Source organism: Eucyclogobius newberryi, unplaced genomic scaffold (genome assembly GCF_026437365.1).
Source record: "Eucyclogobius newberryi isolate DKJ021-1_F unplaced genomic scaffold, fEucNew1.0.hap1 SCAF_18, whole genome shotgun sequence".
Classification (NCBI taxonomy): Eukaryota; Metazoa; Chordata; class Actinopteri; order Gobiiformes; family Gobiidae; genus Eucyclogobius; species Eucyclogobius newberryi.
The window spans coordinates 5116699-5141172 of NW_027315812.1; the positions used below are offsets into that span (position 1 = coordinate 5116699).

Below are 24474 nucleotides of genomic sequence, written 5' to 3' on the forward strand. Positions count from 1 at the left end.
GTGGGAGGGTCTTCAGTCTGTGTGGGAGGGTCTTCAGTCTGTGTGGGAGGGTCTTCAGTCTGTGTGGGAGGGTCTTCAGTCTGTGTGGGAGGGTCTTCAGCCCGAGTGGGAGGGTCTTCAGTCTGTGTGGAGGGTCTTCAGTCTGTGTGGGAGGGTCTTCAGTCTGTGTGGGAGGGTCTTCAGCCCGAGTGGGAGGGTCTTCAGTCTGTGTGGGAGGGTCTTCAGTCTGTGTGGGAGGGTCTTCAGTCTGTGTGGGAGGGTCTTCAGCCCGAGTGGGAGGGTCTTCAGCCCGAGTGGGAGGGTCTTCAGTCTGTGTGGGAGGGTCTTCAGTCTGTGTGGGAGGGTCTTCAGCCCGAGTGGGAGGGTCCCCAGTCTGTGTGGTAGGGTCTTCAGTCTGTGTGGGAGGGTCTTCAGTCTGTGTGGGAGGGTCTTCAGTCTGTGTGGGAGGGTCTTCAGCCCGAGTGGGAGGGTCTTCAGTCTGTGTGGGAGGGTCTTCAGTCTGTGTGGGAGGGTCTTCAGTCTGTGTGGGAGGGTCTTCAGCCCGAGTGGGAGGGGTCAGTCACTCACCGCAGACAAAGGGTTTCTTCAGGTCACAGTTGTCGCTCTCCCATCGACCTTGAGCTCTCAGAGCAGCACATTTATGGTTCAGTGGATTTACATCTGAGTTCCAGTTCCTGAAGGAGGAGTCACTTCCATCTGACCACGCCCACGTGTCCCGTGACAGACCAATCCAATAGTAGGCTGAACGGGTTGGATATTTGTCTCTGAACTGTCTCAGCTGGTCCAGTCCACTCACCAGGTCAGTGTAGTGTTCTCTGCAGAACTGCTGAGCCTCTAACCAGGTTCTTGAGTCGTCGCTCATGACAGTGGTGTTGGAAGACTCTGTAGAACAAGACATTTGATTAGGAATAATACAGTGGATTTAATGCAAATATTGTCCTAACTCTCATTTCCTGATACGAGACACATCTCTACAGTCTATATATGTATAATATAATATGTATAATATAATATGTACAAACAGACCACACAATAGTAACGGAGGAAGAAAAGATTTAAAATACGATTTCTTTGATTTTGAAGTGTAATAAAAGTAAAAACAGTCCTCACCGCTGTAGCAGATGAAATTACGTCCCGAATTACATGGTAAATCACCCCAAATGTTACCAATATGTATTTCGCCACAGTTTTCAGGGGCTCCTCCTCCTCCATCATCAGGTTGTCCCGGCCTCCACTCAGTCTCAGCTTCATTGAACTGGACCTCAGGCTGAGACCAGAGCCACTTCCTGTTTGTGTCTCGGGCGTCGTCGCTGGTTTGATGAAGTCCGATCCACACGTCTGCTCCTCCGCCTGCTCCTCCGCCTGCTCCTCCGTCTGCTCCTCCGTCTGCTCCTCCGCCTGCTCCTCCGCCTGCTCCTCCGTCTGCTCCTCCGCCTGCTCCTCCGCCTGCTCCTCCGTCTGCTCCTCCGCCTGCTCCTCCGTCTGCTCCTCCGTCTGCTCCTCCGTCTGCTCCTCCGCCTGCTCCTCCGTCTGCTCCTCCGTCTGCTCCTCCGTCTGCTCCTCCACCTGCTCCTCCGCCTGCTCCTCCGTCTGCTCCTCCGCCTGCTCCTCCGTCTGCTCCTCCGTCTGCTCCTCCGTCTGCTCCTCCGCCTGCTCCTCCGTCTGCTCCTCCGTCTGCTCCTCCGCCTGCTCCTCCGTCTGCTCCTCCGCCTGCAGCAGCTCTCAGACTCTCCAGCTCCTTCAGCTCCTTCATGTTCCTCACTGTTGCCAGGTCTGTGTAGAACTCTCTGCAGAACGTCTGAGCTTCGTCCCACGTCTTGGGGTCTTTTATGAAGTGGTACTCGAGGTCTTGAGAGAGAGCGATCTGACCTTTGAAGAAGAATCAAATATGACACGTTACGAGCGTTAAACATTAAAGATGAGACGCTTTTGATTGTGTGGTCACTTTGCTCTCGTTACCGTGGAAACAAACAGTGTCCAGTCTGAACCTGAAGGTTTCATCATTTCATTTAAACACGTCCAGAGATTTACACGGGACGTTTCAGCAGAGGACGTCTTCTCCTCCTCCTCTCCCTCCTTCTCCCCTCTCCTTTTCTCTCCTTCTCCCCGCCCCTCTCCCTCCTCCTCTTCCCATTTTTAATCCCTAAATAAAATAAATCCTCCTTCCCTTCCCTTCCTTCCCTCTTCTCACATTTGTTCTAAAGGTGCACTTTGCTGATGTTTGATCATAAAACGCCTGGTTGATCACATAGTAGTTTAGTTCAAGTGGAGTTCTGATGGAGCCGGGCATGAACAATGACATCAATCATCTCTTTACACTTTGACTTTTCAAACTTTTGAAACAGAAAAAACAGAGAAAGATAAACTCACTGAGCAGCAGCACGAAGAGCCACGAAGACTGGTCCATGTCCACCTGGAGAGACAAGAACCAGGTCTGAACCAGGTCTGAACCAGGTCTGAACCAGGTCTGAACCAGGTCTGAACCAGGTCTGAACCAGGACTAGAACCGGGACTAGAACCAGGTCTGAACCAGGTCTGAACCAGGTCTGAACCAGGACTAGAACCAGGTCTGAACCAGGTCTGAACCAGGTCTGAACCAGGTCTGAACCAGGTCTGAACCAGGTCTGAACCAGGACTAGAACCAGGTCTGAACCAGGTCTGAACCAGGACTAAACCAGGTCTGAACCAGGACTAGAACCGGGACTAGAACCGGGACTAAACCAGGTCTGAACCAGGTCTGAACCAGGTCTGAACCAGGTCTGAACCAGGTCTGAACCAGGTCTGAACCAGGTCTAAAGCAGGTCTGAACCAGGACTGGAACAGGATTAAACCTAGACTAAAACAAGCGGGTCTAAACAGGGTCTAAAACGAGGGCTAAACCAGGTCTAAACCAGGACTAAACCAGGACTAAACCTGGTCTAAACCAGGTCAAAACCATTTCTAAACCAGGACTAAACCAGGTCTAAACCAGGACTAAACCAGGTCTAAACCAGGACTAAACCAGGTCTAAACCAGGACTAAACCTGGTCTAAACCAGGTCAAAACCATTTCTAAACCAGGACTAAACCAGGTCTAAACCTGGTCTAAACAGGGTATAAAGTGGGTCCATACCTGAGAGCAGCTGTGTTGAACTCTCTGTGTTGAAGTCCGTCTGTCTCTCGTGTTCTTCTTCTCCACGTTATTAATTGTCTCTTCTTCTGACTTTGAATATGAAAATACTCGTGAGCGACACAATTGACCTTTCGTCCTCTCTTGGTTCCACAAACAGCCTGAAGTCATTTGTTTGTTCATTTACATTTAATTAAATCCGCGACTCATTTGTTTCTCCATTTCATGTGCAGTCCATATTATACAAGTCTGTTAAAGGCTAAACACTGTGTAACTTCTGAAGTTACAGGTCAGATCTGTGGAGAGGCGACAGAACGTACGTTTTATTATTGAGCATGTGACAGCTTAGAGGGAACAGTGGTCCTGACTCTGGCACCAGCAGGAGGCCCTCTGGCACCAGCAGGAGGCCCTCTGGCACCAGCAGGAGGCCCTCTGGCACCAGCAGGAGGCCCTCTGGCACCAACAGGAGGCCCTCTGGCACCAGCAGGAGGCCCTCTGGCACCAGCAGGAGGCCCTCTGGCACCAGCAGGAGGCCCTCTGGCACCAGCAGGAGGCTCTCTGGCACCAGTAGGAGGCCCTCTGGCACCAGTAGGAGGCCCTCTGGCACCAGCAGGAGGCTCTCTGGCACCAGTAGGAGGCCCTCTGGCACCCCAGTAGGAGGCCCTCTGGCACCAGGAGACCCTCTGGCACCAGTAGGAGGCCCTCTGGCACCCCAGCAGGAGGCCCTCTGGCACCAGCAGGAGGCCCTCTGGCACCAGGAGACCCTCTGGCACCAGTAGGAGGCCTTCTGTCACCAGCAGGAGGCTCTCTGGCACCAGTAGGAGGCCCTCTGGCACCCCAGTAGGAGGCCCTCTGGCACCAGGAGACCCTCTTGCACCAGCAGGAGGCTCTCTGGCACCAGTAGGAGGCCCTCTGGCACCCCAGTAGGAGGCCCTCTGGCACCAGGAGACCCTCTGGCACCAGTAGGAGGCCCTCTGGCACCCCAGCAGGAGGCCCTCTGGCACCAGCAGGAGGCCCTCTGGCACCAGGAGACCCTCTGGCACCAGTAGGAGGCCTTCTGGCACCAGCAGGAGGCTCTCTGGCACCAGTAGGAGGCCCTCTGGCACCCCAGTAGGAGGCCCTCTGGCACCAGGAGACCCTCTGGCACCAGTAGGAGGCCCTCTGGCACCAGGAGACCCTCTGGCACCAGCAGGAGGCCCTCTGGCACCAGCAGGAGGCTCTCTGGCACCAGCAGGAGGCCCTCTGGCACCTGCAGGAGGCCCTCTGGCACCAGCAGGAGGCCCTCTGGCACCAGCAGGAGGCCCTCTGGCACCAGCAGGAGGCCGGTCCACAGACTGATCTGTTGGATGCAGTGACAGAGTGAATCCACTGGTCCAGATCAAAATCCTAAAGCAACTCTCTGACGGGTTTTTACCATTTTATAATTTTGACTTTTTTTGGTGTATTTTTACCTGTTGTACATATAAATGATACTTTTACACCAACCGAGCAGGTATTTGTGGAGAAAATGTTGAAAAATCTGATGAAAAAGACAGGAAGTGACATCACAGCAGGGACTTATGGGAGTTTATGCAGAATTCGCACAAAATAAACATCTTTTTTGACTCTAAACTTTAATTCAACAAAATAAAGTCACTCTCATTTATCTTTATTTGTCAAAATGAAGTAAAGTGGGACATTAGATGAGTTTTGTCCCAGTGTTTGATGGGTAATTTCCTCATGTGATGTCATCAATTACAAACAGGAAGTGACATTATAACTGGCGGGGCGTACTTTATGGTTCATATCTCTGTCATCACTGGGCCGGCCCACATGAAACAAAAACTGTCACAAAGTTCAACGACTAAAAGTGGTTCAATGAATGGGTCACAATCATAATGTCGACGTACGATTCGAGACAATTATATTAAAACGACGTTACGCCACTGACCCAACGACCAACAGTCCATAATAACCCCAGCAAACCCTTCTCTAAATTTACAATATTGTTAAAAATGAAATATAAAGAGCAGAATTAAACAGTCTTGCTCTTATAATGAGTCTTAGAAGTGACGCTCTTGTCCTACGGAAGGAAAAAAAAAAAAGTGTATATCATAAATAAGCCATTATCTATTGAACGCTGCGTCTATTTCGTGAATACCGTGACAGGTTTGGCCCTTTTTTATCCCCAAAGTCGCGATCGTCGTCGGTTGAGGGGACGTTTGGACGAGCTTGTGGAGCCACGACAAAGTTCGATGTTTGTGGATTTTTCCTTCATCAACAGCGCGTTTCCCGTTGGCTTTCGTAATGGCGACGCCCACACGACCCAGGCAAACGCACCCGTGTTCCCGAACAAACCACGAAGAAGCCGTGCTTTTACATCTGTGTTTGTCCTTGGTGAGAACGAGAGAGAAAACGGGTGTTGGTGAAATGTCGCTTTCATTTTCAGCGACTCGTGAACGCTTTGTGGCTTTGATCAAGGACAGGAGCCACGTAAAAGCGTCATTAAAAGAGTCTTCATAAATAAAGAATAAAGAACCAGTTTTATCAAAAGAGTTTTTCAAAGTGTGTAGATGAACAAAAGCTTTGAATAAAACTAAAGGGAACTAAATGGAGCTCTCTGATTGGTTTACAAGTCGCTCTCGCCGAATGTCGGAACTCTCTTCCTTTTACTCTCTGGCGTTTGACTCGGCGTGAGAATTGTGTCTTTTAATATGATAAAAGTATTAATATTGTGTAGTTTCTATTGCTTTTTTCATTATTATTATTTTAATTTTTTTCAGATTCAGAAAAGGTTTATTGCCATTGTCGCTGAACAGAATTCACAAACATGGGAACTTGCTTTGGAGAATCGGTGCAACATAAAACAATGAAACAACCTATATATGTACAATTTAACCTTTTATTATTTCACCTTTTATTATTTCACCTTTTATTATTTCACCTTTTATTATTTCACCTTTTATTATTTCACCTTTTATTATTTCACCTTTTATTATTTCACCTTTTATTATTTCACCTTTTCTGCTTGTCGATGTCCGATCTCGTCAGATCTCAGAAGCTCAGAAAAAGGTTCATGCTTGGATGGGAGACGCTGGAACAACATGCACCACACACAGGGGGCGCTAGAGGAAATGTGTTTTGAGCGCCTTGAAGGTGGAAAAGTACTATATAGATACACTGTAATAATCATACATAATATATGATTTCTTCTTTTTACCTCCATCACCTCCTCCTCCAACACCTCCTCCATCACCTCCTCCATCACCTCCTCCTCCATCACCTCCTCTATCACCTCCTCCATCACCTCCATCACCTCCTCCTCCATCACCTCCTCCATCACCTCCTCCATCACCTCCTCCATCACCTCCTCCATCACCTCCTCTATCACCTCCTCCATCACCTCCTCCTCCATCACCTCCACCATCACCTCCTCTATCACCTCCTCCATCACCTCCTCCATCACCTCCTCCTCCATCACCTCCTCCATCACCTCCTCCATCACCTCCTCCATCACCTCCTCCTCCATCACCTCCTCTATCACCTCCTCCATCACCTCCACCATCACCTCCTCCATCACCTCCTCCTCCATCACCTCCTCTATCACCTCCTCCATCACCTCCACCATCACCTCCTCCATCACCTCCACCATCACCTCCTCCATCACCTCCTCCATCACCTCCTCCTCCATCACCTCCTCCATCACCTCCTCCATCACCTCCTCCTCCATCACCTCCTCCATCACCTCCACCATCACCTCCTCCATCACCTCCTCCATCACCTCCTCCTCCATCACCTCCTCCTCCATCACCTCCACCATCACCTCCTCCATCACCTCCTCCTCCATCACCTCCTCCATCACCTCCTCTATCACCTCCTCCATCACCTCCTCCATCACCTCCTCCATCACCTCCTCTATCACCTCCTCCATCACCTCCTCCATCAAGTCCTCCATCACCTCCTCTATAACCTCCTCCATCACATCCTCCATCACCTCCTCCTCCATCACCTCCTCCATCACCTCCACCATCACCTCCTCCATCACCTCCTCCTCCATCACCTCCTCCATCACCTCCACCATCACCTCCTCCATCACCTCCTCCTCCATCACCTCCTCCATCACCTCCTCTATCACCTCCTCCATCACCTCCACCATCACCTCCTCCATCACCTCCTCTATCACCTCCTCCATCAAGTCCTCCATCACCTCCACCATCACCTCCTCCATCACCTCCTCCTCCATCACCTCCTCCATCACCTCCTCCATCACCTCCTCCATCACCTCCACCATCACCTCCTCCATCACCTCCTCCTCCATCACCTCCTCCATCACCTCCTCCATCACCTCCACCATCACCTCCTCCATCACCTCCTCCATCACCTCCTCCATCACCTCCACCATCACCCCCTCCATCACCTTCTCCTCCATCACCTCCTCCATCACCTCCTCTATCACCTCCTCCATCACCTCCTCCATCACCTCCTCCATCACCTCCACCATCACCTCCTCCATCACCTCCTCTATCACCTCCTCCATCACCTCCACCATCACCTCCTCCATCACCTCCTCTATCACCTCCTCCATCACCTCCTCCATCACCTCCTCCATCACCTCCTCTATCACCTCCTCCATCACCTCCACCATCACCTCCTCCATCACCTCCTCTATCACCTCCTCCATCACCTCCACCATCACCTCCTCCATCACCTCCTCCATCACCTCCACCATCACCTCCTCCATCACCTCCACCATCACCTCCACCATCACCTCCTCCATCACCTCCTCCTCCATCACCTCCTCCATCACCTCCTCTATCACCTCCTCCATCACCTCCTCCTCCATCACCTCCTCCATCACCTCCTCCATCACCTCCTCCATCACCTCCACCATCACCTCCTCCATCACCTCCGCTATCACCTCCTCCATCACCTCCACCATCACCTCCTCCATCACCTCCTCCATCACCTCCTCCATCACCTCCTCCTCCATCACCTCCTCTATCACCTCCTCCATCACCTCCACCATCACCTCCTCCATCACCTCCTCCATCACCTCCACCATCACATCCTCTATCACCTCCCCCATCACCTCCTCCTCCATCACCTCCTCCATCACCTCCTCTTTCACCTCCTCCATCACCTCCTCCTCCATCACCTCCTCCATCACCTCCTCCATCACCTCCTCTATCACCTCCACCATCACCTCCTCCATCACCTCCTCCATCACCTCCTCCATCACCTCCTCCTCCATCACCTCCTCCATCACCTCCTCTATCACCTCCTCCATCACCTCCACCATCACCTCCTCCATCACCTCCTCCATCACCTCCACCATCACCTCCTCTATCACCTCCTCCATCACCTCCTCCGCCATCACCTCCTCCATCACCTCCTCTATCACCTCCTCCATCACCTCCTCCTCCATCACCTCCTCCATCACCTCCTCCATCACCTCCTCCATCACCTCCACCATCACCTCCTCGATCACCTCCTCCATCACCTCCTCCATCACCTCCTCCATCATCTCCTCTATCACCTCCTCCATCACCTCCTCCATCACCTCCTCCATCACCACCTCCTCCATCACCTCCTCCATCACCTCCTCTATCACCTCCTCCATCACCTCCACCATCACCTCCTCCATCACCTCCTCCATCACCTCCTCCTCCATCACCTCCTCGATCACCTCCTCTATCACCTCCTCCATCACCTCCACCATCACCTCCTCCATCACCTCCTCCATCACCTCCTCCATCACCTCCTCCATCACCACCTCCTCCATCACCTCCACCATCACCTCCTCCATCACCTCCTCCATCACCTCCTCCTCCATCACCTCCTCGATCACCTCCTCTATCACCTCCTCCATCACCTCCACCATCACCTCCTCCATCACCTCCTCCATCACCTCCTCCATCACCTCCTCCATCACCACCTCCACCATCACCTCCTCCATCACCTCCTCTATCACCTCCTCCATCACCTCCTCCATCACCTCCTCCATCACCTCCTCCTCCATCACCTCCTCCATCACCTCCTCTATCACCTCCTCCATCACCTCCTCCATCACCTCCACCATCACCTCCTCCATCACCTCCTCTATCACCTCCTCCACCACCTCCTCTATCACCTCCTCCATCACCTCCTCCTCCATCACCTCCTCCATCACCTCCTCCATCACCTCCTCCATCACCTCCACCATCACCTCCTCTATCACCTCCTCCATCACCTCCTCCATCACCTCCTCTATCACCTCCTCCATCACCTCCTCCATCACCTCCTCCTCCATCACCTCCTCCATCACCTCCACCATCACCTCCTCCATCACCTCCTCTATCACCTCCTCCATCACCTCCTCCATCACCTCCTCCATCACCTCCTCCTCCATCACCTCCTCCATCACCTCCTCTATCACCTCCTCCATCACCTCCTCTATCACCTCCTCCATCACCTCCTCTATCACCTCCTCCATCACCTCCTCCATCACCTCCACCATCACCTCCACCATCACCTCCTCCATCACCTCCTCCATCACCTCCTCCTCCATCACCTCCTCTATCACCTCCTCCATCACCTCCTCCTCCATCACCTCCTCTATCACCTCCTCCATCACCTCCTCCATCACCTCCTCCATCACCTCCTCCTCCATCACCTCCTCCATCACCTCCTCTATCACCTCCTCCATCACCTCCTCTATCACCTCCTCCATCACCTCCTCCATCACCTCCTCCATCACCTCCTCCATCACCTCCACCATCACCTCCTCTATCACCTCCTCCATCACCTCCTCCATCACCTCCTCTATCACCTCCTCCATCACCTCCTCCATCACCTCCTCCTCCATCACCTCCTCCATCACCTCCACCATCACCTCCTCCATCACCTCCTCTATCACCTCCACCATCACCTCCTCTATCACCTCCTCCATCACCTTCTCCTCCACCTCCTCTATCACCTCCTCCATCACCTCCTCCTCCATCACCTCCTCCATCACCTCCATCACCTCCTCCATCACCTCCACCATCACCTCCTCTATCACCTCCTCCATCACCTCCTCCATCACCTCCTCTATCACCTCCTCCATCACCTCCTCCTCCATCACCTCCTCCATCACCTCCACCATCACCTCCTCCATCACCTCCTCTATCACCTCCTCCATCACCTCCTCCATCACCTCCTCCATCACCTCCTCCTCCATCACCTCCTCCATCACCTCCTCTATCACCTCCTCCATCACCTCCTCTATCACCTCCTCCATCACCTCCTCCATCACCTCCTCTATCACCTCCTCCATCACCTCCTCCATCACCTCCACCATCACCTCCTCCATCACCTCCTCCATCACCTCCACCGTCACCTCCTCCATCACCTCCTCCTCCATCACCTCCTCCATCACCTCCTCTATCACCTCCTCCATCACCTCCACCATCACCTCCTCCATCACCTCCTCCATCACCTCCTCCTCCATCACTTCCTCCATCACCTCCTCTATCGCCTCCTCCATCACCTCCTCCATCACCTCCTCCATCACCTCCTCCATCACCTCCACCATCACCTCCTCCATCACCTCCTCTTTCACCTCCTCCATCACCTCCTCTATCACCTCCTCCATCACCTCCTCTATCACCTCCTCCATCACCTCCTCTATCACCTCCTCCATCACCTCCTCCATCACCTCCACCATCACCTCCACCATCACCTCCTCCATCACCTCCTCCATCACCTCCTCCTCCATCACCTCCTCTATCACCTCCTCCATCACCTCCTCCTCCATCACCTCCTCTATCACCTCCTCCATCACCTCCTCCATCACCTCCTCCATCACCTCCTCCTCCATCACCTCCTCCATCACCTCCTCTATCACCTCCTCCATCACCTCCTCTATCACCTCCTCCATCACCTCCTCCATCACCTCCTCCATCACCTCCTCCATCACCTCCACCATCACCTCCTCTATCACCTCCTCCATCACCTCCTCCATCACCTCCTCTATCACCTCCTCCATCACCTCCTCCATCACCTCCTCCTCCATCACCTCCTCCATCACCTCCACCATCACCTCCTCCATCACCTCCTCTATCACCTCCACCATCACCTCCTCTATCACCTCCTCCATCACCTTCTCCTCCACCTCCTCTATCACCTCCTCCATCACCTCCTCCTCCATCACCTCCTCCATCACCTCCATCACCTCCTCCATCACCTCCACCATCACCTCCTCTATCACCTCCTCCATCACCTCCTCCATCACCTCCTCTATCACCTCCTCCATCACCTCCTCCATCACCTCCTCCTCCATCACCTCCTCCATCACCTCCACCATCACCTCCTCCATCACCTCCTCTATCACCTCCTCCATCACCTCCTCCATCACCTCCTCCATCACCTCCTCCTCCATCACCTCCTCCATCACCTCCTCTATCACCTCCTCCATCACCTCCTCTATCACCTCCTCCATCACCTCCTCCATCACCTCCTCTATCACCTCCTCCATCACCTCCTCCATCACCTCCACCATCACCTCCACCATCACCTCCTCCATCACCTCCTTCATCACCTCCTCCTCCATCACCTCCTCCAGCACCTCCTCCATCACCTCCTCCTCCATCACCTCCTCCTCCATCACATCTTCCTCCATCACCTCCTCCATCACCTCCTCCATCACCTCCTCCATCACCTCCTCCTCCATCACTTCCTCCATCACCTCCTCTATCGCCTCCTCCATCACCTCCTCCATCACCTCCTCCATCACCTCCTCCATCACCTCCTCCATCACCTCCACCATCACCTCCTCCATCACCTCCTCTATCGCCTCCTCCATCACCTCCTCCATCACCTCCTCCATCACCTCCTCCATCACCTCCACCATCACCTCCTCCATCACCTCCTCCATCACCTCCACCGTCACCTCCTCCATCACCTCCTCCTCCATCACCTCCTCCATCACCTCCTCTATCACCTCCTCCATCACCTCCACCATCACCTCCTCCATCACCTCCTCCATCACCTCCTCCTCCATCACTTCCTCCATCACCTCCTCTATCGCCTCCTCCATCACCTCCTCCATCACCTCCTCCATCACCTCCTCCATCACCTCCACCATCACCTCCTCCATCACCTCCTCTTTCACCTCCTCTATCACCTCCTCCATCACCTCCTCCTCCATCACCTCCTCCATCACCTCCACCGTCACCTCCTCCATCACCTGCTCCTCCATCACCTCCTCCATCACCTCCTCTATAACCTCCTCCATCACCTCCACCATCACCTCCTCCATCACCTCCTCCATCACCTCCTCCTCCATCACCTCCTCCATCACCTCCTCTATCACCTCCTCCATCACCTCCACCATCACCTCCTCCATCACCTCCTCCATCACCTCCTCTATCACCTCCTCCATCACCTCCACCATCACCTCCTCCATCACCTCCTCCATCACCTCCTCTATCACCTCCTCCATCACCTCCACCATCACCTCCTCTATCACCTCCTCCATCACCTCCTCCTCCATCACCTCCTCTATCACCTCCTCCATCACCTCCTCCATCACCTCCTCCATCACCTCCTCCATCACCTCCACCATCACCTCCTCGATCACCTCCTCCATCACCTCCTCCATCACCTCCTCCATCACCTCCTCTATCACCTCCTCCATCACCTCCTCCATCACCTCCTCCATCACCTCCACCATCACCTCCTCCATCACCTCCTCTATCACCTCCTCCACCACCTCCTCTATCACCTCCTCCATCACCTCCTCCTCCATCACCTCCTCTATCACCTCCTCCATCACCTCCTCCTCCATCACCTCCTCCATCACCTCCTCCATCACCTCCTCCATCACCTCCACCATCACCTCCTCTATCACCTCCTCCATCACCTCCTCCATCACCTCCTCTATCACCTCCTCCATCACCTCCTCCATCACCTCCTCCTCCATCACCTCCTCCATCACCTCCACCATCACCTCCTCCATCACCTCCTCTATCACCTCCTCCATCACCTCCTCCATCACCTCCTCCATCACCTCCTCCTCCATCACCTCCTCCATCACCTCCTCTATCACCTCCTCCATCACCTCCTCTATCACCTCCTCCATCACCTCCTCTATCACCTCCTCCATCACCTCCTCCATCACCTCCACCATCACCTCCACCATCACCTCCTCCATCACCTCCTTCATCACCTCCTCCTCCATCACCTCTTCCTCCATCACCTCCTCTAGCACCTCCTCCATCACCTCCTCCTCCATCACCTCCTCCTCCATCACCTCTTCCTCCATCACCTCCTCCATCACCTCCTCCATCACCTCCTCCATCACCTCCTCCTCCATCACTTCCTCCATCACCTCCTCTATCGCCTCCTCCATCACCTCCTCCATCACCTCCTCCATCACCTCCACCATCACCTCCTCCATCACCTCCTCTATCACCTCCTCTATCACCTCCTCCATCACCTCCTCCTCCATCACCTCCTCCATCACCTCCACCGTCACCTCCTCCATCACCTCCTCCTCCATCACCTCCTCCATCACCTCCTCTATCACCTCCTCCATCACCTCCACCATCACCTCCTCCATCACCTCCTCCATCACCTCCTCCATCACCTCCTCCTCCATCACTTCCTCCATCACCTCCTCTATCGCCTCCTCCATCACCTCCTCCATCACCTCCTCCATCACCTCCTCCATCACCTCCTCCATCACCTCCACCATCACCTCCTCCATCACCTCCTCTATCACCTCCTCTATCACCTCCTCCATCACCTCCTCCTCCATCACCTCCTCCATCACCTCCACCGTCACCTCCTTCATCACCTCCTCCTCCATCACCTCCTCCATCACCTCCTCTATCACCTCCTCCATCACCTCCACCATCACCTCCTCCATCACCTCCTCCATCACCTCCTCCATCACCTCCTCCTCCATCACCTCCTCCATCACCTCCTCTATCACCTCCTCCATCACCTCCACCATCACCTCCTCCATCACCTCCTCCATCACCTCCTCTATCACCTCCTCCACCACCTCCTCCATCACTTCCTCCATCACCTCCTCTATCACCTCCTCCATCACCTCCACCATCACCTCCTCCATCACCTCCTCTATCACCTCCTCCATCACCTCCTCCATCACCTCCTCTATCACCTCCTCCATCACCTCCTCCATCACCTCCTCCTCCATCACCTCCTCCATCACCTCCTCCATCACCTCCTCTATCACCTCCTCCATCACCTCCTCTATCACCTCCTCCATCACCTCCTCTATCACCTCCTCCATCACCTCCTCCATCACCTCCTCTATCACCTCCTCCATCACCTCCACCATCACCTCCTCCATCACCTCCTCTATCACCTCCTCCATCACCTCCTCCATCACCTCCTCTATCACCTCCTCCATCACCTCCTCCATCACCTCCTCCATCACCTCCTCCTCCATCACCTCCTCCATCACCTCCTCTATCACCTCCTCCATCACCTCCTCTATCACCTCCTCCATCACCTCCTCTATCACCTCCTCCATCACCTCCTCCATCACCTCCACCATCACCTCCACCATCACCTCCTCCATCACCTCCTTCATCACCTCCTCCTCCATCACCTCTTCCTCCATCACCTCCTCTAGCACCTCCTCCATCACCTCCTCCTCCATCACCTCTTCCTCCATCACCTCCTCCATCACCTCCTCCATCACCTCCTCCATCACCTCCTCCTCCATCACTTCCTCCATCACCTCCTCTATCGCCTCCTCCATCACCTCCTCCATCACCTCCTCCATCACCTCCACCATCACCTCCTCCATCACCTCCTCTATCACCTCCTCTATCACCTCCTCCATCACCTCCTCCTCCATCACCTCCTCCATCACCTCCACCGTCACCTCCTCCATCACCTCCTCCTCCATCACCTCCTCCATCACCTCCTCTATCGCCTCCTCCATCACCTCCTCCATCACCTCCTCCATCACCTCCTCCATCACCTCCACCATCACCTCCACCATCACCTCCTCCATCACCTCCTCTATCACCTCCTCTATCACCTCCTCCATCACCTCCTCCTCCATCACCTCCTCCATCACCTCCACCGTCACCTCCTTCATCACCTCCTCCTCCATCACCTCCTCCATCACCTCCTCTATCACCTCCTCCATCACCTCCACCATCACCTCCTCCATCACCTCCTCCATCACCTCCTCCATCACCTCCTCCTCCATCACCTCCTCCATCACCTCCTCTATCACCTCCTCCATCACCTCCACCATCACCTCCTCCATCACCTCCTCCATCACCTCCTCTATCACCTCCTCCATCACCTCCACCATCACCTCCTCTATCACCTCCTCCATCACCTCCTCCTCCATCACCTCCTCTATCACCTCCTCCATCACCTCCTCCTCCATCACCTCCTCCATCACCTCCTCTATCACCTCCTCCACCACCTCCTCCATCACCTCCTCCATCACCTCCTCTATCACCTCCTCCATCACCTCCACCATCACCTCCTCCATCACCTCCTCCATCACCTCCTCCTCCATCACCTCCTCGATCACCTCCTCTATCACCTCCTCCATCACCTCCTCCATCACCTCCTCCTCCATCACCTCCTCCATCACCTCCACCATCACCTCCTCCATCACCTCCTCTATCACCTCCTCCACCACCTCCTCTATCACCTCCTCCATCACCTTCTCCTCCACCTCCTCTATCACCTCCTCCATCACCTCCTCCTCCATCACCTCCTCCATCACCTCCTCCATCACCTCCTCTATCACCTCCTCCATCACCTCCTCCATCACCTCCTCCTCCATCACCTCCTCCATCACCTCCACCATCACCTCCTCCATCACCTCCTCTATCACCTCCTCCATCACCTCCTCCATCACCTCCTCCATCACCTCCTCCTCCATCACCTCCTCCATCACCTCCTCTATCACCTCCTCCATCACCTCCTCTATCACCTCCTCCATCACCTCCTCCATCACCTCCTCTATCACCTCCTTCATCACCTCCTCCATCACCTCCACCATCACCTCCACCATCACCTCCTCCATCACCTCCTTCATCACCTCCTCCTCCATCACCTCTTCCTCCATCACCTCCTCTAGCAACTCCTCCATCACCTCCTCCTCCATCACCTCCTCCTCCATCACCTCTTCCTCCATCACCTCCTCCATCACCTCCTCCATCACCTCCTCCATCACCTCCTCCTCCATCACTTCCTCCATCACCTCCTCTATCGCCTCCTCCATCACCTCCTCCATCACCTCCTCCATCACCTCCTCCATCACCTCCTCTATCACCTCCTCCTCCATCACCTCCTCCATCACCTCCACCGTCACCTCCTCCATCACCTCCTCCTCCATCACCTCCTCCATCACCTCCTCTATCACCTCCTCCATCACCTCCACCATCACCTCCTCCATCACCTCCTCCATCACCTCCTCCATCACCTCCTCCTCCATCACTTCCTCCATCACCTCCTCTATCGCCTCCTCCATCACCTCCTCCATCACCTCCTCCATCACCTCCTCCATCACCTCCACCATCACCTCCTCCATCACCTCCTCTATCACCTCCTCTATCACCTCCTCCATCACCTCCTCCTCCATCACCTCCTCCATCACCTCCACCGTCACCTCCTTCATCACCTCCTCCTCCATCACCTCCTCCATCACCTCCTCTATCACCTCCTCCATCACCTCCACCATCACCTCCTCCATCACCTCCTCCATCACCTCCTCCATCACCTCCTCCTCCATCACCTCCTCCATCACCTCCTCTATCACCTCCTCCATCACCTCCACCATCACCTCCTCCATCACCTCCTCCATCACCTCCTCTATCACCTCCTCCATCACCTCCACCATCACCTCCTCTATCACCTCCTCCATCACCTCCTCCTCCATCACCTCCTCTATCACCTCCTCCATCACCTCCTCCTCCATCACCTCCTCCATCACCTCCTCTATCACCTCCTCCACCACCTCCTCCATCACCTCCTCCATCACCTCCTCTATCACCTCCTCCATCACCTCCACCATCACCTCCTCCATAACCTCCTCCATCACCTCCTCCTCCATCACCTCCTCGATCACCTCCTCTATCACCTCCTCCATCACCTCCACCATCACCTCCTCCATCACCTTCTCCATCACCTCCACCATCACCTCCTCTATCACCTCCTCCATCACCTCCTCCATCACCTCCTCTATCACCTCCTCCATCACCTCCACCATCACCTCCTCCATCACCTCCTCCATCACCTCCTCTATCACCTCCTCCATCACCTCCACCATCACCTCCTCTATCACCTCCTCCATCACCTCCTCCTCCATCACCTCCTCTATCACCTCCTCCATCACCTCCTCCTCCATCACCTCCTCCATCACCTCCTCTATCACCTCCTCCACCACCTCCTCCATCACCTCCTCCATCACCTCCTCTATCACCTCCTCCATCACCTCCACCATCACCTCCTCCATCACCTCCTCCATCACCTCCTCCTCCATCACCTCCTCGATCACCTCCTCTATCACCTCCTCCATCACCTCCACCATCACCTCCTCCATCACCTTCTCCATCACCTCCACCATCACCTCCTCTATCACCTCCTCCATCACCTTCTCCTCCACCTCCTCTATCACCTCCTCCATCACCTCCTCCTCCATCACCTCCTCCATCACCTCCTCCATCACCTCCACCATCACCTCCTCTATCACCTCCTCCATCACCTCCACCATCACCTCCTCTATCACCTCCTCCATCACCTCCTCCATCACCTCCTCCATCACCTCCTCTATCACCTCCTCCATCACCTCCTCCATCACCTCCTTCATCACCTCCTCCTCCATCACCTCCTCCATCACCTCCTCTATCACCTCCTCCATCACCTCCACCATCACCTCCTCCATCACCTCCTCCATCACCTCCTCCATCACCTCCTCCTCCATCACCTCCTCCATCACCTCCTCTATCACCTCCTCCATCACCTCCACCATCACCTCCTCCATCACCTCCTCCATCACCTCCTCTATCACCTCCTCCATCACCTCCACCATCACCTCCTCTATCACCTCCTCCATCACCTCCTCCTCCATCACCTCCTCTATCACCTCCTCCATCACCTCCTCCTCCATCACCTCCTCTATCACCTCCTCCACCACCTCCTCCATCACCTCCTCCATCACCTCCTCTATCACCTCCTCCATCACCTCCACCATCACCTCCTCCATCACCTCCTCCATCACCTCCTCCTCCATCACCTCCTCGATCACCTCCTCTATCACCTCCTCCATCACCTCCACCATCACCTCCTCCATCACCTTCTCCATCACCTCCACCATCACCTCCTCTATCACCTCCTCCATCACCTTCTCCTCCACCTCCTCTATCACCTCCTCCATCACCTCCTCCTCCATCACCTCCTCCATCACCTCCTCCATCACCTCCACCATCACCTCCTCTATCACCTCCTCCATCACCTCCACCATCACCTCCTCTATCACCTCCTCCATCACCTCCTCCATCACCTCCTCCATCACCTCCTCTATCACCTCCTCCATCACCTCCTCCATCACCTCCTCCATCACCTCCTCCTCCATCACCTCCTCCATCACCTCCACCATCACCTCCTCCATCACCTCCTCTATCACCTCCTCCATCACCTCCTCCATCACCTCCTCCATCACCTCCTCCTCCATCACCTCCTCCATCACCTCCTCTATCACCTCCTCCATCACCTCCTCTATCACCTCCTCTATCACCTCCTCCATCACCTCCTCCATCACCTCCTCTATCACCTCCTCCATCACCTCCTCCATCACCTCCTCTATCGACTCCTTCATCACCTCCTCCATCACCTCCTTCATCACCTCCTCCTCCATCACCTCTTCCTCCATCACCTCCTCTAGCACCTCCTCCATCACCTCCTCCTCCATCACCTCCTCCTCCATCACCTCTTCCTCCATCACCTCCTCCATCACCTCCTCCATCACCTCCTCTATCGCCTCCTCCATCACCTCCTCCATCACCTCCTCCATCACCTCCTCTAGCACCTCCTCCATCACCTTCTCCTCCATCACCTCCTCCTCCATCAACTCCGCCATCACCTCCTCCATGGGAGGGTGGCAGGAGGCCACTCCCCTCAGGCAGGAGGCCACTCCCCTCAGACAGGAGGCCACTCCCCTCAGGCAGGAGGCCACTCCCCTCAGACAGGAGGCCACTCCCCTCAGACAGGAGGCCGCTCCCCTCAGGCAGGAGGCCGCTCCCCTCAGGCAGGAGGCCGCTCCCTTTAGGCAGGAGGCCACTCCCCTCAGGCAGGAGGCCGCTCCCCTCAGACAGGAGGCCACTCCCCTCAGGCAGGAGGCCTCTCCCCTCAGGCAGGAGGCCAATCCCCTCAGGCAGGAGGCCACTCCCCTCAGGCAGGAGGCCGCTCCCCTCAGGCAGGAGGCCACTCCCCTCAGGCAGGAGGCCACTCCCCTCAGGCAGGAGGCCGCTCCCCTCAGGCAGGAGGCCGCTCCCCTCAGGCAGGAGGCCACTCCCCTCAGGCAGGAGGCCGCTCCCCTCAGGCAGGAGGCCGCTCCCCTCAGGCAGGAGGCCAATCCCCTCAGGCAGGAGGCCACTCCCCTCAGGCAGGAGGCCGCTCCCTTCAGGCAGGAGGCCACTCCCCTCAGGCAGGAGGCCGCTCCCCTCAGGCAGGAGGCCGCTCCCCTCAGGCAGGAGGCCAATCCCCTCAGGCAGGAGGCCAATCCCCTCAGGCAGGAGGCCACTCCCCTCAGGCAGGAGGCCGCTCCCCTCAGGCAGGAGGCCGCTCCCCTCAGGCAGGAGGCCAATCCCCTCAGGCAGGAGGCCACTCCCCTCAGGCAGGAGGCCACTCCCTTCAGGCAGGAGGCCACTCCCCTCAGGCAGGAGGCCGCTCCCCTCAGGCAGGAGGCCGCTCCCCTCAGGCAGGAGGCCAATCCCCTCAGGCAGGAGGCCACTCCCTTCAGGCAGGAGGCCACTCCCCTCAGGCAGGAGGCCACTCCCCTCTGGCAGGAGAGAGTTCTGTCACGTTTTTTTAATAACACCAGGTCAAAGTGCCCGTTATTCAGAGTGAAATTCCGGCCGTGGTTTGCTACAAAGACGTGTCCTCGATAAAAAATAAACAAAACAAACAAGAACGATTTGGTGAACTTTTCAACCTCGAATGTCTTTTCAATCTCTGCAACTCGCGAACAGAATGAGCCGGTTTTGTGTGTGGCTTTGAGAGAACAATTTGACCAAGGACAGATTCAGACGACTGCGTTTGGAGATGTTCAGAAATGACTCGACAAACGACAGATGCAGGTCGAGGTCGTTGATAAACTGTGGCACCGGGAGGCAATTTTGGTTTGGATTTTTGCCTATTGTTTTCGCTCTCTCTCTGTTCATTTTATCTTTTTGTTGTTATACATTATACAAATTTAAAAAAGAGAAGATATAAAAAGAAGAATAGAGGAAAAAGGACTAACAGTGGATTTCTCTTTCCTTGGAATCCTCTCCTCTTTTCTGAGCTCTTAACTCTGTTCTAGCTTCAGTCACGCTAGTTTGATGAATCCTTGTCGGACAATCGTCTCCGAGCGTCAAAAACACTCTTTCTGCTCGTTTTAAAGACCATAAACTGTCGCCAGACTCATTCCGTGCCACGTTTTGAGTCGACGGGGGAGAAAAATCAGGGGAAACTCAGCCTCAGACACATCGACTGCTCAGTACATTGGCCCAAACCGGAACCTCCTTAAACCCAAACGCAAAACTCCCTCGGCGCAAAACGTCCTTTGGAGAGTCCGACTTTTCCAGCTGCAAACTATGGAAATCGAGAGCGTTTCGACTGAGTCTTGGACGTGTAAAATCTGAACGTCGCTTTCATTTTGCACGCTTGGTTTCATCACCGTCCGACTGATTTGTCCCTGTCATAAATGCATAAACTTCCCAGAGCAGATTGTACAAAACCTTGTTGTTGTTGTTGTTGTTGTTGTTGTTGTTGTTGTTGTTGTTTTGGCCCCGCCCCCGAGACTTTAATGTGGCAGGAGCCTTTCAGTTTGGTAAAATAACACTGTTGGTCGTCGCTTCAGCCGCACTTTAGCTGAACTAACTGAACTTTGCCAAAATACCGCTTCCTCGCTAAACGTGCATGTTTTATTCATGTCCACTTTCTCCTCGTTAAAACCTCGGAGCTTAAACTTTAGAGTGCCACGTTTTTAAAGAAACCCAAACTTTCAGACGACCCTCTTTGGCTGAAGGCGGTCGTGCACTTTTAGTCGAGAGTACGACCTCACATTTCCTGGACGGCGAACGCTCCCCGAGTTGCACAAAGCGAGCAGAGTTTTTATGCATTTTTAAACAGTTCTTCTCGTCCTCGTTTTCCAGTGAAACGTTATGCCCCAGTGAATTCAAACAGGTAAAAGTAGAACATTTAACCCTTCAGTTTGACACTTATTTTAATGATAATGAAATGCTCTGTTCGTCCACCGCGGTCAAACAAACGGAAACAAAAGCGCAGCGCGTGTTGAAAAATATTAATAATTCTGCTTCTAATTATGCATCAAGGTCAGAACTCGACCGCCTCCTTTTGTTTCCCCCGTCGCCGAGGCTGCGTGGAAACAGCACGATTAACATACTGAGCACAACGGTGGCTCAAGGGGTCAGCGATTTGGGCGAGACACTTCACCTGTTGTAGTCTTGACCATATTTTCATCGTTTAAACGGCCATAAACGGTCCGACATTGAGAATAAAGCTGGTTTTGGCAATTCCAGAAGATAATTTAACTAAAACATAGACTTAAATACTTGTTCAGAAGACAATTTAACTAAAACATAGACTTAAATACTTGCTCAGAAGACAAATTAACTAAAACATAGACTTAAATACTTGCTCAGAAGACAAATTAACTAAAACATTGACTTAAATACTTGCTCAGAAGACAAATTAACTAAAACATAGACTTAAATACTTGCTCAGAAGACAAATTAACTAAAACATAGACTTAAATACTTGTTCAGAAGACAAATTAACTAAAACATAGACTTAAATACTTGTTCAGAAGATAATTTAACTAAAACATAGACTTAAATACTCGTAATAGAGTAAAAAGGTCCAGGCAGAATCCATGCAAAAGGTTTAAATGCTTTTGAATTTGAGTTTTTTTTGTGTTTTTTGAGGTGAATTTGGAGAACAACCTAAAAAATAAGAGTTATAGTCTTTCTTTTTATGTTTGGCGGCTTTATAGCAGCTGCTTGGTAGTTCCCTTTTATCTAAACGTGGGCAAAAAAGAATAAATTAAGGGCTTAACGACAAAATAATTCAGTGACGTAAGCTCCGGACCAGCAGGTGGCAGCGATGCACCTAAAGTTGATTCATAATCGCAGCAAAAAGAGCAGATTAAATGGAACAACCGTACTGTCGCTATCTTTCCCACAAGAGCACAAACTTATACTTGTGCATTTCTTCTAAACATGGCCTGCGTTTTGCTGCCGCCGCGATGTTTCTGCTCGCCTTTGTGCACAGTCGATGAGCTCCCGCACGCGGAAACACGCCGCGTTTTCTGCTGAAACACAATTTATATGTAATGTCTATAACTTACACCTACAAAATAATGATCTCTTTATCTGGGGAAATGCAGCAGCAGCTTTAGCTTTACTTAAGGTCGAGCGGGAGGAGGCGTGATTACCGGCGCTGTTCGGGCCCCGCGGGAGAGCGCGATCGAAGCTGCACTCAGGGGCCGCGTAGGTGAGCGTCTGCACTGCGGAGGGGGATTATGGGTAATGCTTGTTTCTGTCTGAATCACGAGCGGCGGATTGTACATGATGATGAATGACGTTAGAGACAGGGCCCGGAGTTTTTGTGCTGAATGAAGAAAATACGCTTATTTTTATGATTCAAACGCTGTAAAATGTTTCATAAATAACACATTTTTCGATCAAAGTGCATCAGAGGCTTTCGTGAGTCTGCACGCTCCACTTTCTCTCTCTTTTAACCCTGTTCTAACGTCGTTTATTCATGGAAAACACATGGTCCTCGCCCTCTGAGCCTCAAAAAACAGCCCGTTTCAGCGAGCGATCCAGAGGTGTCCCCCGCTGTTTTTAAAGTCTGTCAATCATCGTCAGGCTCGTCGTGAGCATTTCAAAAAGAAGCTAGGTATGTTTATCTTCTCTTTGTAATTCCGTCCGTTGCCAGTGGATGGAGCTCTAACTCGATTCCTGATGCGACTGATGGAAAAGTAATGCATGGTTTTCAGCGCACACATTATTATGATAGTTCTTAAACGTGAGATGCCTCAAGATCACGCTTAATGGACGATAAAAACACAAACAAATATTTTTTTTTAGCAATTATTCAATTCCAATTCCATGTGACTTGGTCTGTTGGCGTCACATACTTGAATACGCGGGGATAGATACTTTTACACACGTACTGTTGGCGTCACGTGCTTGAATACGCGGGGATAGATACTTTTACACATGTACTGTTGGCGTCACATACTTGAATACGCGGGGATAGATACTTTTACACACGTACTGTTGGCGTCACGTGCTTGAATACGCGGGGATAGATACTTTTACACACGTACTGTTGGCGTCACGTGCTTGAATACGCGGGGATAGATACTTTTACACATGTACTGTTGGCGTCACATACTTGAATACGCGGGGATAGATACTTTTACACACGTACTGTTGGCGTCACGTGCTTGAATACGCGGGGATAGATACTTTTACACACGTACTGTTGGCGTCACGTGCTTGAATACGCGGGGATAGATACTTTTACACACGTACTGTTGGCGTCACATGCTTGAATACGCGGGGATAGATACTTTTACACATGTACTGTTGGCGTCACATACTTGAATACGCGGGGATAGATACTTTTACACACGTACTGTTGGCGTCACGTGCTTGAATACGCGGGGATAGATACTTTTACACACGTACTGTTGGCGTCACGTGCTTGAATACGCGGGGATAGATACTTTTACACACGTACTGTTGGCGTCACATACTTGAATACGCGGGGATAGATACTTTAACACACGTACTGTTGGCGTCACGTGCTTGAATACGCGGGGATAGATACTTTTAAACCCGTACTGTTGGCGTCACATACTTGAATACGCGGGGATAGATACTTACAAACCCGTACTGTTGGCGTCACATGCTTGAATACGCGGGGATAGATACTTTTACACACGTACTGTTGGCGTCACATACTTGAATACGCGGGGATAGATACTTTTACACATGTACTGTTGGCGTCACGTGCTTGAATACGCGGGGATAGATACTTTTACACACGTACTGTTGGCGTCACGTGCTTGAATACGCGGGGATAGATACTTTTACACATGTACTGTTGGCGTCACGTGCTTGAATACGC

General features: G+C 53.1%; 1 protein-coding gene across 1 annotated transcript in view; it reads left to right on the forward strand.

Moving 5' to 3' along the window:
* Nucleotides 1–5394: 5394 nt before the first annotated feature.
* Nucleotides 5395–24474, forward strand: part of LOC140364925 (CD5 antigen-like) — an 82923-nt gene continuing 63843 nt past the window's right edge. The window contains exon 1 of the mRNA XM_072451304.1: nucleotides 5395–5484. Within this exon, the coding sequence (XP_072307405.1) occupies nucleotides 5395–5484 (90 nt within the window). The remainder of the gene's footprint in view (nucleotides 5485–24474) is intronic.